The sequence below is a fragment of the Ornithorhynchus anatinus genome, chromosome 10 (genome assembly GCF_004115215.2).
Source record: "Ornithorhynchus anatinus isolate Pmale09 chromosome 10, mOrnAna1.pri.v4, whole genome shotgun sequence".
NCBI lineage: Eukaryota > Metazoa > Chordata > Mammalia > Monotremata > Ornithorhynchidae > Ornithorhynchus > Ornithorhynchus anatinus.
Window position 1 is genome coordinate 11,318,369 of NC_041737.1, and position 13,192 is coordinate 11,331,560.

General features: G+C 44.0%; 1 protein-coding gene and 1 non-coding gene across 6 annotated transcripts in view; both read right to left on the reverse strand.

The window, feature by feature from the left end:
• Positions 1-345: 345 nt before the first annotated feature.
• Positions 346-486, reverse strand: MIR1407 (microRNA mir-1407). The gene is given in 1 exon segment (NR_034876.1): positions 346-486. It is a non-coding gene; the product is annotated as a microRNA mir-1407 (primary transcript).
• A 5,368-nt stretch (positions 487-5,854) lies between these two features.
• The window catches only part of GPBP1 (GC-rich promoter binding protein 1), a 71,549-nt gene continuing 64,211 nt past the window's right edge, over positions 5,855-13,192 (reverse strand). For all 5 annotated transcript variants that reach the window (XM_029073145.2, XM_029073144.2, XM_029073140.2 and 2 more), the window contains 3 exons: positions 12,588-12,775; positions 9,020-9,122; positions 5,855-6,822 (listed from right to left, as the gene is read on the reverse strand). In XM_029073145.2, the coding sequence (XP_028928978.1) occupies positions 6,664-6,822; positions 9,020-9,122; positions 12,588-12,775 (450 nt within the window). In that variant the 3' untranslated portion in view covers positions 5,855-6,663. The remainder of the gene's footprint in view (positions 6,823-9,019; positions 9,123-12,587; positions 12,776-13,192) is intronic.

Sequence of the window (13,192 nt, forward strand, 5' to 3'; positions counted from 1 at the left end):
TACCTAAATCGATCATATCAAAAATACACTTGGCATTCCGGAGGCATTTATGTATCCAAAATAAAAATATTTGGATTAATCACTGACATCCAGACACACATCCCTACCCTTTCTAAAATTTCAGGTTCGAAAACTCCAAGAGCACTGCCCGGAATTACAATTAAGAGTGGTAGAAGGTAAGGAAATTTCCTTCCAATAACACTTGTTGCACGTTGACTCTCTCCCACACCCTAAAGCAAATGGTTGAAGCTCGTGACTGACTACCTTATTCCGACAACCTGGCCTTGTTGATTCCCCTTGGCCCTCGGGAATCAGGGATTCGATTGAGGTGGTAAAATCAGCAAAAATGTTTATCAGCACCCTAAAGACGCGCATTTTCCCAGTCAGCTCCTTAAACGTATAAATATCCAAGCGGTAAGGACACGAACCATGAAGTCCAAAGCCGACTGACAGGTAGAGTGCAAGCTCATCATGGGCCGGGACCACGTCTGCCGACTGTTTTATTGCACCGTCCCAAGCAGTTGATACAGCGTGGCTCAGTGGAAAGAGCCCGGGCTTGGGAGGCAGAGGTCATGGGTTCGAATTCTCCCTCTGTCACTTGTCAGCTGGGTGACTGTGGGCAAGTCACTTCACTTCTCTGGGCCTCAGTACCCTCATCTGTAACATGGGGGTTAACTGCGAGCCTCACCTGGGACGACCTGATTACCCTGTATCTACCCCGGCGCTTGGAACAGTGCTCTGCACATAGTAAGCGCTTAACAAATACCAACATTATTATTATTACAGTGCTCTGCACATAATAAGCGCTCAGTAAATACCACTGTTAATAATGAGTGGGCAGAAAATCAAATAGTCCAACATGGACCTTTTCCCAGCCGGCTCCAGCCCTCTTCCACCTTCCCTTCCCCTGAGGATCTTGTGCTGGGCGTGTCACTTTCCCAGTCACAGAACAGACCTCTGCTGTCTGCTGTGACCTTGGGCAAGTCACTTCACTTCTCTGGGCCTCAGTTACCTCCTCTGCAAAGTGGGGATTAATAATAATGATGGTATTAAGCACCTACTATATGCCCAGCACTTTTAAGACTATGAGCCCCGTGGGGGACAGGGACTGTGTCCAACCTGATTAACTTTTATCTACTCCAGCGGTCAGAGCAGAGCTTGGCACACAATAAGCGTTTAAAAAGTGCCATAATTATTATGATTACCTCCATAAAACAGGCAGCAAAGTTGTGTTCTGGGAAGGTCCTGTCGGGTCTCAGCACATAGGACTGGTGGGATGGGAGGTGGGTTCCCCCCCCGCAACCCTAATCAGCCCCGGCAGCCCAGGGTGTGTCGCTGGGCTGATCCAGGCCGCAGCGATAGATAGAGGGATAAAAAACTCAACCACCTCCTCTCCAGATTCCCCTTTGGTTCACTAAACCGGTCTGAGCAATAGTCAGCAGTCCCCAAACAGTCTTAGCGGGGCTCAGTGGAAAGATCTTGGGCTTCGGAGTCAGAGGTGATGGGTTCGACTCCCGGCTCTGCCACTTGTCAGCTGGGTGACTGTGGGCGAGTCACTTCACTTCTCTGGGCCTCAGTACCCCCATCTGTGGGGTTAACTGTGAGCCTCACGCAGGACAACCTGATTACCCTGTATCTACCCCGGCGCTTAGAACAGTGCTCTGCACATAGTAAACGCTTAACAAATACCAACATTATTATTACCTCCTCTTCAAATTCCCCTTTGGTTCACTAAACCAGTCTGAAGAATAGTCAGCAGCCCCCAAACAGTCTTTAGTGCTCACCTGACCCGAGTATTCCAGACTGTAAACTCCTTGCGGGTGAAGAACCCTTTTGTTTACCCTCCCAAGCGCTTAGTACAATGTTCTGCACACGATAAGCCCTCAATAAATACCATTCATTCATTCAATCATATTAATCGAGCGCTTACTGTGTGCGGAGCACTGCGCTAAGTACTTGGGCGAGGAGGGCAATAAACAGATTTATTCCCTGCCCTCGACGAGCTCACCATTGAGTATGCAAGGGATGAACAAGTCACTTACACAAGACTTATCTGTAATGCCTGTGTGTTATCCACATGCATATGGGCGCACTTCACATGGCGTAGATGTGAAGCAGCGTGGCTCAGTGGAAAAGAGCCCGGGCTTGCGAGTCAGAGGTCATGAGTTTGAATCCCAGCTCTGCCACTTGTCAGCTGTGTGACTGTGGGCAAGTCACTCAACTTCTCTGTGCCTCAGTTCCCTCATCTGTAAAATGGGGATGAAGATCGTGAACCTCATGTGGGACAACCTGATTACCCTGTATCTACCCCTGCGCTTAGAACAGTGCTCTGTACATAGTAAGCCCTTAACAAATACAAAAGTAAATTCCAAAATAGATGCTGTTATTGGACATAGAATCTCTTCACTGCATTATCTGGTACCTAATGAGCAAATACTAAAATAAATGTTTATATAATGGATGCTCAAATGAGGCTGATTAAACAAAAGATGGGTCACACAGCTAAGTGATGAAGATTAATATTTAGGTTTTCAGGAGTGGCGTAATACCACATGGAGTTGAGGAGAATAAGGGGTGGGGGAAAGCATGTCATTTACTACTATGGCAGATAGTTTCTAGAGCTCATCAAAATTGAAGAAATCAAAATCAGGCTTGCCTTTGGAGCTCAGAGACAAAAAATACGTAATTCGACTTAGAAGCAAAATACAATCACCTCCCCATGTTTGTTCTACATGTTCTTTTCTATTTCAAACAAAACTGTGGGCTTAATATAATCTCAAAAGGAAAAAAAAGAGAAAAAGGTTACCCACCTCTCTGCAGAAATTCCATTCTTTGTACGTTATTCAAAATGCACTGAATCAAAAACAAATATGCACTGATCCCCAAGAGTGGGATGAAAATGAAATCCTACTATTGTGTAATCTTGCCTATATGCCTTTCATCGATCATGTATAAGTCATTGCTTTCAGATAAGCAGTCTACTTTGAGTTTGGGTACTCATTGTGAAGATTTTGATAAACGTATTATCCCTTTCAGCATTTCCAGGGCAGAAGATTGATATTACTACACTCATTTTGCGAATGGTGAAAGGAAACACAGAAAGGGCAATTTGTCCTGGTTAGCAAAGCAATCCACTAATTCAAAGATCCATAATCAAGATACAAGTATTTACAAGAAGCCGCATCCCAGGTTTCGTGGGGGAAATTCTTCAGATTTTAACTTTGAAAAAATAAAAAACACTATCTTCTTTTCACTGTTCCCTCAGCCAACTTCCTATCTAACCAGTCAATTCACAATACACCGCTCACACACATTATTAGCATAAGGAGAGTTGATTCTACTATTCCCAATCAACTGAAAGCTGACATTACCCCCACCTCTGCATTTCTGGTATTCTCCAATGTCAAAGAAAACAGCATTAAAAGAACATTAACAAAAGAACCCTCTCCGGCAAGAGGAAAGAAAGCACCGTACGTCCTCGAAGAGAGAACGGAGGCATTGTTGAATTATAAGGTCTCGTTCGCCTAACCCCACACCTAGAGTCTTGATTCCCATTTCACAACTATGAATTCTATTTAGTGAACCACAAGCTGTGGCATTGAGTCAGTCCCTTTTGATTCAAACCACCCACTCGGAGGAAGCAAGGAAAAAAAATGGAGGTCATCAAGATCTTCCGCTCTATGTCATCAGCTCTTCTCTTTCCCCCCAACGTTTGCACACCACCGTCACTCTGCCACTTCACTCCCAGAAATGGGGGACCCACAGCACCGTCACGGTTGAGTCCTATTTCCTTGTCTTCCATCCTTGACTCTCCGGTTTTACTTCCCCAAGCCGAAGCCCTCTTCTATGCCACTGAGCGCGTAGGTCTCCAACGGACGGGTGGGAAAGTACTAACACGGCCAGCCGACGATACCATATACTCATCCGACCTCCTCTGTGCTGACCTGCTGGACGGGGGGGTGAAGACGTGTTGGCTGTATGGGAGGCCAGAGGAAAGGAAGTACAGAGAAAGAAAGGAAAAGCGCTCTAGAACACCACACTACATTAAAACATGATCAGAACCAATAGCCGGAAGCAGCAGCAAGTCAGTGTGAACGTGCAGGGAAAAACTAAACCGATTCAGGTCATTTTTCTCAACTTTTTTTTTTCATATCCACCGAGGAAAGACCAGCTCTCCTCTACAGACGCCCAGTGCTCCTCCAGGATGTCCAATGACCCTATAATCCTTCACGGCACTTGAAATATTCCACTCCCCTGTCCTGAGTAGTGATTTTCTCACCGAGGCCTCTTCAGCTCTTCTAATCTTAATCCTCTTCGGCTCCCCTGAAAGTTGGTGAATGGAAGTTTACAAAATAGCATTCGCTTAAATGATATTGATGGGTAATGTGCTAGATGGTTTGCCTCTATGACCCCAAAAGAATTGGGCCCCAAACCACACTTTAATCTCTACGACTTTTGGGGGAGAAAAGTCCAAACTGGGTCCTCACAGGATATTGGTGTCGCAGATCATCATCATTTACTAATCATGTTGGTATTTGTCAAGCGTTATGTGCAGAGCACTGGTTCTAAGCGCTGGGGGAGATACAGGGTAATCAGGTTGTCCCACGTGAGGCTCGCAGTTAATCCCCATTTTACAGATGAGGTAACTGAGGCACAGAGAAGTGAAGTGACTTGCCCACAGTCACACAGCTGCCAAGTGGCAGAGCCGGGAGTCGAACTCACGACCTCTGACTCCGAAGCCCAGGCTCTTTCCACTGAGCCACACCGAACGCTTACTATGTGCAGAGCCCTGTACTAAGCGCTTGGGAGAGTACAGAGTAGGCAGACATATTCCCTTCCCCCCTCAGTCAGGGCTGAGGATGACTTCAGAAATAATGTGGGACAAGGGAATATTTCCCAAGACTTATGGGCTAAGAAGTGACTCTAAAAATGCAGATGTAGCAATAAACACTTTGAACACAATACAATTTTATAATCACAAATTTGAGCAATGGCACCGAGTTAAGCAAGGGGGAGTCTTCTATTCCTGAAATAACATAATCATCTCATTCTTGAAGATCTTTTAAATCAAACTCTTTGGCAAAACCAATGACGGCAGTTCTATCTTTTATTTACTACCAAACAGGATGTGGTTCAGTCACTAACTAATAGGGTTAGGGCTAGTCTAAAGAGAGTGAGTCTCTGCGAGGCATTAACAGGGGAATTTAGGGCCTTCTCCTCTGAAACACTATAGAAGATTTAAAAACAAGCTAGAAAACCTGAAGAGTTTCTTCGAGTCTTGCCATAACTTGATATTTTGAAATGCAGTTCAGCCCTGAACCTATATCCTTTGGAAGATCTGTTCAACAGGGATAACTCACCTAACATAATAAAGCATATTTCACACTGTGTTCTCGCTCTCCGATTCCTCAAGATTTTGTAAAAATTTCTCCATAATTAAAAGTCTACCAGGCTTTTTAGTTTTAGAAGACAAAAACTTCCCCTGAAAAACTAACCTGTACATAAACAAAACTTGGGTAGAAAAACTACCATACAACTAAAATATTTACGCTCAGAAAAGATATGCTACCAGTAACTGGAATATCATTCAGCCCTAAGGAAAAAAGATGAAGAGAGCTAATAAGAGAAGGAACAAAAAGCTGTAAAAGTTTAAAATCAATGTGAAATTAAGAGAAACATCTGTATGGCAAAATAATCCACATTTATGGACAAAGTATGACGTTTCAAAATATTCTCCTCCATTCGAAAAGCAATCTCCCCTGATGACCACGCTCCATTTGTCCTTTAATAAAGGAGGATGAAGCCTATCGGGTTTTACAGACTAATACCTTAGACGCTAGGCAAGGAGACGTCATTCTGAAAATCCAGTTTTATTTTCCGGGTAGTGGACAGATCCAGTCAGTGTAGTCAGTTTTTCTGCACGTGTAGTCATTTATCAAAATCTGCAAATCTTCCCACAATATTCTTTCTCATCATCTACTCTGAAAATCCTGGGTCTTGCGGCGAACCTACCGAAAGCTCTTGATTTCAGATCGTATCTAGAAATCTTAAGGAAGTTTGGCGAGAGTCTTTTCCTTAACAGTTACTGCACTACAAATGGCTAAAGAGCAATGATGTTTCAAAAAGGGAACAGTACAACAGCTCAGTTCAGAAAAAAAAAGTTTTAGTGCACTTGCTCCAATTTTAGCCAACATGCTACATTGTCCATTTTTTAGCGTACAAAGTGGCCTTGAGGATTTTCATTGTAAGAAAGAAATATGACCGCAAGCGAAACAGTGTTTGTTAAGTTGCCCTTTTTTCTTTAAAGACCTCGACATTTTAAGACAGAAGCTTTGCAAAACATGACACATTTTTTATTAAATGAGAAACAATCTCATTTGTTACATCGTCACATTGCTAGTCAGAGAAATGCTGCAGTGATGAAGAGAGTCAACGCTGGATCAACCAAAGTCCTCATTTCTACAACATTCATTTACAAAGAAATTATAGTAATGTTCAACACGGCCCAACACAACATTCTTGGTTCTCTTCGTAAAGAAGTCCCCAGAGAATCTTCTTCTAACGGGGCATTTTACTACATAAATGAGAGTTCTTCGTTTTTACAATTCACCCCCGAACGGTATGAGATGTATCACGCTAACACTTCTAAAGCTGTGAGGGAAGTCACACGTCGTCGTCGTCGGATGTGTCGCTGCTGCTCGTCTCTGTGTCGTCATTCTCGATAGTGGGCTTGAAAGTGCTGTTTTTCCACGGTCCGAATTTGAAGTCACAGATCAGGCCATTTTTCAAAATGCCATTTTTTCGGAGGCCATTTTTTTGTAACTGAAATATAAAACGAGAGGGGTCTCAGTGAATAACTTGAAAATTCCCAGCCACTTGTTTCAAAAACAAATAACCCTTACCGTCAGCCCAGTGCTGTGTACCAAGCCCCGCCCACAGGAAGCGCTCGATAAAGACCACTGATGGATTACCCAAAATGAAAATTTCCACTCAAAGTCCTGAATCTTTTTTCTTGATAAAAAAATAACTGGTGATCCTGAGCTAAATCTTACAGGTATCCTTCCTGGATTGAAGCCGGGTGATGAGAGAGGGACATGAATTCCACCTGTAGATGTCTCCCCCCCTTCTGGACTGTGAGCCCCTTGTTGGGTAGGGATTCTCTCTGTTGCCGAACTGTACTTTCCAAGCGCTCGGCACAGTGTTCTGCACACAGTAAGCGCTCAATAGATACCACTGAATGAATGAGTGAATAACTGCAGTCCACTAGATGGAACCTTGTGGTCTAGGACAGCTCTTGCACTTCACCAGTCTAATCGGCATCTAGGGAGAAATTCATTCATCTAGCGGAGTAGGGAGCACAAAGTGGGAAAAAGGCCATCCGAATCCATGTTCCGGCAAGCTGTCGGCTTTTCCGAAAGACACAGGACCCACCTCATTTCGAATCACTGACCTTTCTGGCTGACTGAGGAGCCCCATCTTTGATCTACACCAAACCCGCCAGTGTCTGGATCACAGGTCGGGAAATAAGGCAACTGACAGCCCTCCGGGGGTCAGGGACCCGACCGCCTCCCTTGCATCAGCAGAAACCGTGCTTTGGTTTGGAAAGGGGCTAGACTTGGCTGGCCCCCGGCTCAGAGACCGAGGATGCCGGGGGTTCGGGGGTGAGAAACCGGACCCGGGCGGCTTCCTCCCTTCTCCGCAGCCTTGGATTCTGACAAGAGGTGGGCGACTGTCAGCCTCCTTCCAAGCCGGAGGTGCGGGTCACTGGAAAAAGTGTACCGGGAGATCCCTCAGGGCTGAAAAATCAGGGCCATGTCTGCCTATGGGAGTTCACTGCCTAAAACTGTCTACTTCCGCTCTCGTGACTCGTACACGTACTCACCGTTACTCTCGGGGATTTTCTCTGGCTCTCAGAATAAATCCTCAGCCTCAAACTTTCCTGGACCCAGTGAATGCTACCCCATCTTGAAGCGAGCTCTCTTTGCCTCATCTGCTTCAACCCGTCTTCAGGCTGCCTTGCACTCTGGCAACTCAACTCTCCCAAACGCTGCTGCTGCTTCTGCATCTATTTTTCTTACCCTTCATTCCATCTCAGGACCAAAAATTTACTCTCCCTCCCCTAACCTTCTATCTCCACTCCTTAATTGGAAAACTGTGTGCTGTGCCGACTCCACGTTCCATCCTTTCTGCTCGAGTTTAGTCTTGGAGATTAGAGAGCTGAATCCCTAACCTATGAATTACACTGGGTCCGAATCTGCTGACTCAGATTACGACGCAAATTCTTTTTCACACCTGTTCTTTCCTTGTGGAATTGACTGCTTTAACTCCGTCTGCTTGACTGAATGTATTTAGACCAGCTGTTTTTGTACTTGCATAAGACTCGAGATTATCAATTAAAAACAAAAATCCCAGCTCAGCCACTCGTCTGCCATGTGGCCTTGGGCGAGCCACTTCACTTCTCTGTGCCTCAGTTACCTCATCTGTAGAATGGGGATTAAGAATGTGAGCCCCATCTGGGACAACCTGATTACCTGGTATCTACCCCAGTGCTTAGTACAGTGCTTGGCATAAAGTAAGCACTTAGCAGATGCCATTACTATTACTATTAAATTAATGTCAAAAGATGATTTTGCTCAGGTGTCATTAAGGGAACTATATATTTGCATTAGTATCTTGGTCAGATATGAATTGTAACAAAACACTTAAACATTCCCTTTACTCTTTCAACCAAGTTTAACTTTCTTGATGAGTAGACAGTGAAAATGGGAAGGATCAACGAGGCTGGACCACAGTTATTAATTCTTTACAGTCGTGTGACTGACGATCCTACCTCCGAAAAACTCGAAAAAGGCACACGCATCTTAAACCTCAACTCGCTCTCCTACCTGCTGCTCGGATAGGAAAAAAAACTAAGTCACAATTCATCACACTAAGTAGTCCTCCTGCTATCCTTCGGTTATGCTTTGTTAACAAACAAGTAGATGCGATCGTGAATGACTTCACGCCTCTCGGTTAATACCTGTTCACTAATGACCTGGAACTCCCTCATTTCATCTTCAGTTAGTGGTGCACATGTTTCATCATTCTCACCGTCTTCCTGCCAACCCATCTCCTTTAACAACCTGAAAACACAAACACAGGACACAAAAAGTCATGACTTAAAAGTACAAGACGATCGCCCGCTTGGCAGGAGAAAGAGATGTCGCATAGCTCGTGCCCAGCTGGAGATGAGCTGCCACATGCTGACGTTCCCACGGTTACTGAATTTACACTCAGGAGTGAAAAATCATCTTGAAATTGCTGAAGGAATGTCTGACGTTAACTTTGTTACACAGTCCAGGGCTAAAAGGAACAACTGTTCCAGGTGCCTTGGTGGAAGGGCCAACTGTCACATAAAAATACTTGAGAAAACTGACTTGATCTACATAAAAAAACCAGAGTAGCAGTGCTTCTGCTGTCCTTCGCCCACTACGTCCTGCCCCTCCTATTTTGTAGTTCTGAGGCTTTCTGAAAATGCTACTGCTTTTCCAAGATCTCTCATATAATGAAGTTGTAATCAGGGGGTCAGTGAAAACAATGGACGAGAAATACGATTCCAGTATTTAACGGTTCATTCAATTCATTCAATAGAATTTATTGAGCACTTACTATGTGCAGAGCACTCTACTTGCAGACCGAGGTGGAAATTAATACCACCATTGACTTTTACTTATAAAATGTCTTCCTCTGCTGAACTTCCCCCACTTCCAAAATATGGCTCATGCTACCTCAACCACTTAAATACTCCCGTTTCTCTTTTATTCTTTCCTTCCTTGAACTCAGCTAAAACCCACTTCCTTCTATTACTCTTCCCATATTAATCCCCCATGTGCTGATCAGGTTATACCCTCTAGCTTCACATACACCTATGCCCCAGAACGAATTTGTGTTTGCCTCCAGCTGCATCAATTCCTAAGGTTCTTGAACGCCGTTCTGAAACTCCACACCGACCTGGAATAGCCCTCTGCAGGCAGCAGACCCTCAAAAAGTGCTGTTGATTTTAATGTGATGCTGACAGTCAACTATCATTTCACAGGGAGAAATTGATCTTTTGGCAATAAATCACTTCCCCTGTGGCTCCAGACACATTGGAGATGCATTTTATTTTTCGTCTTTGACTGGTGCAACACACAAAGATCTGAAATACGGACTTTATTTCATTTAATTCCAGGCTTTCGCCTGTCCAAAACAAATAGCTAGAGAAGGATGGAAAGTGTGGGGTGATGGAAATGGAAATGGAGAGTGAGCTAGTAAAAACAACTATGTGGTCTATGTCCATTTTTGTACTCATTTAGAAGGCTGGGCTAATTTACTTTCCAAACGCAAGCAATATGGAAAAGCGGGAAGGCGTAAAATAATACATTTGAAAAGAGGGTGAATTATACATAAGCCGACCAGTGGAAGAGAAATACCAACCATTATCCTCAAAAACAGGTGTGAGTGGCAGCAGAGTACCGAACAATACTACTTAACGTCTCACTCACCCTTAAACTAAAATGTACCCTAAGCACCTCTGGCTAAAAAGGCACCCTCCTTATTTATAGATACATCACGTAAACACAAAAGAACCGTCTTTGAGCAATATTAGCCCAAAGGATGACTATCCTTGTTTGCCTTTGGATTATCAAACCCATTCTCTGTTTGAAGGCAGGTATCATCCATGTGGATCAGGATGGCTACAAAAGAATCTGTATTTTAGGAACAGTTCTAACTTGAGATGCTGAAATCTTACACGTCTACAATGATTGCAAGGGATAAAAAAAAATCTAGAGTATTCCGAAAAGCACCACATGAGGAACAACATTTAGATACTCTCCACAAAACAATTGCTTGCTGTCCCTATCATCCATTTCAACCCCACATAAATTAGTTCCTCTCCCCTCTGAACGACAAACAAAAATACTCTACTTTTCACTGGTGGATGTCACTTGTACCCATCCACACAGACAGAGAGACAGAGCCAGTTACCAATGCAGGTAAAGGGCGTAGAGGAACTGGAATGTGCAAGGACTGGCACTCGCTCAAGCGTAGTGCTCACCATGTGAAGTGATGAAGGGTGGAAACAAAACCCAGGAGGGGTACGCCGAAACCCAAGAAGGGTACCTGACCAAAATCATGCCCTGGTATAAGAACCATATCGGCCAACAGATCCTTGGGACAACAGTAGGAGAAATTTACAACGACACGACGTGCCTTTTCCAGGAGGAAAGGGAAGACAGAGTTTCTCCTTGGGGGTTTCATGGACGGTCTGCCCAGGGAGGCCTAGCAGTGCACTGTACGTTCTATATAGAACGGAGGCATAAGGCACATTCTCTGCCCAGAAGGAGTTTCCACTCTAATGGCAGAGGCAGAGAAATACCAAATATGCTCATCTATTTATTAAACCATATTAATGTCTGTCTCCCCTCTTCTAGGCTCTAAGGTCGTTAAGGGCAGGGAACGTGTCTGCTGATTCTGTTGTACTTTACCCTCCCAAGCGCTAAATACAGCACTCTGCATATAGTAAGTGCTCAAATACAGCACTCTACATATAGTAAGCGACTGATTGAGTGATCTCACAAATGCTGGGTACAGAAACAAATAAACGTGTGGCTGATATAAAAGTGGCTGAGGTTGGATTCCGATAATAAGCCAAGGGAAGGCCTAGCAGGGCTGCCAGGGAGAGGGTGACCGGGCAGCAAGCTATTCTGCTACTTAAGCATAGCCAAGACAACCAATCCAACAGCTTCCTCTCTCGCGATGCCTGCTCTGAGCAACTCTTCTCCAGGCTGCAAAGATCCTTCAGTTACTTCACTTCGAAATCTGTGGCTTCTGCAAGTCCTTTGTGAAACTATGCAAAACACTTTTCGGCAGTTGATTTATTGCATCAGGCTTGATTCTTAAACACAACTCCAGCAGCCCTGCCCTTTCAATTATTAGAAAAGTATTGAGGGGTGAGCACCTCTGAGTGTCTGGAGAGTCTAGGGAGGGAATAATTAGGAGGCCTTGAATTTTCACGTTCTTAGCACAACAGGCATAGGCACGGTCAGAGAAATTAAGGTTCAAGTACATTTTAGAGACAAGTGCCCTTAGGTCTCTTATTTAGGGCACAGACAGTTAAAAGGCAGAATCGCTTTTCCTTGGCTCATCTAGTCAGAAGCTAATGACGACTCTACTTTTGGACTGAACTGCAAATGAGGCTCCTAATGTGGTTGGAAACACCAGCTACATGGGAAGAGGAAAATGCTAATGATTTAAAAAGCACCTTTTGTGATACTGGCCCAAATCCATAGTCCAGCCTGTTCTTCAGGTCAAGGACTGATTCTTAGTAGAAAAAGTATATAAGAAAGAAGAAATTAAATTGGTTCTTTAATCCATCACAAAGTGACTTTTTAAATCTAGCTTCCTAGCTTTCAAAGCATACAAAGATCTACAAGGGAAAGGACAGAACAATAAAACATGCAAGGATTCTTGGATTCGCACTTCTGAGTCTGTTTGCTAGTCCATCCAAATGAACTACTGTACACTACGAAAATCCTGACCGAGAATGCACGTTGAGGAATACGAACCTGTGCTCTGCCTCGAGTGAACTTGAAAGTATATCTGCTTGCGGGAAGGTGGACGACCGAATGATCTGCTGGGAAATCACTGAAGCATTCCCATTTTCTTGAGGAATTTCATTTTCATCAAAGTTTCGGTTTATGTCTCTCTCGTGGTGAGGATTGTTGCTATTATGCAAATTAAATGACTCATCATCCTGTTTTTAAAGAATCAAAAGTAGGTATTAAGCAGGTCGAATAGGAAATGCCACAGGACAAGCAGCGCATTCACAAATATATTCTGGCAAAAGTCTCATTTGGATGACAATTCTTAAGGTCACAGTTTAAAATGAGAGTTCTGTCTCAAGAAAACACCCCACTTCTCCTAGAACTCGGGGCTGCGTACTTGCACAACTCCGCATCAAAGGAACATTCACGGGTAAGAGAGTCCCCATGTCCACTGCCAGGCACACGACCGTTTCTCTGGGAGACAGACTTTGTTGCTCTAACACTCCCCAAGATGTACAATAGAAACACAAGTTCCAGCAGAACGAAATGTTCTTTAAAATCAATTCAGAGCTAGAGTGCCAAACTGAAAATGATTTGGTCAAATCTCATTTTCCTGGAATTCTTTT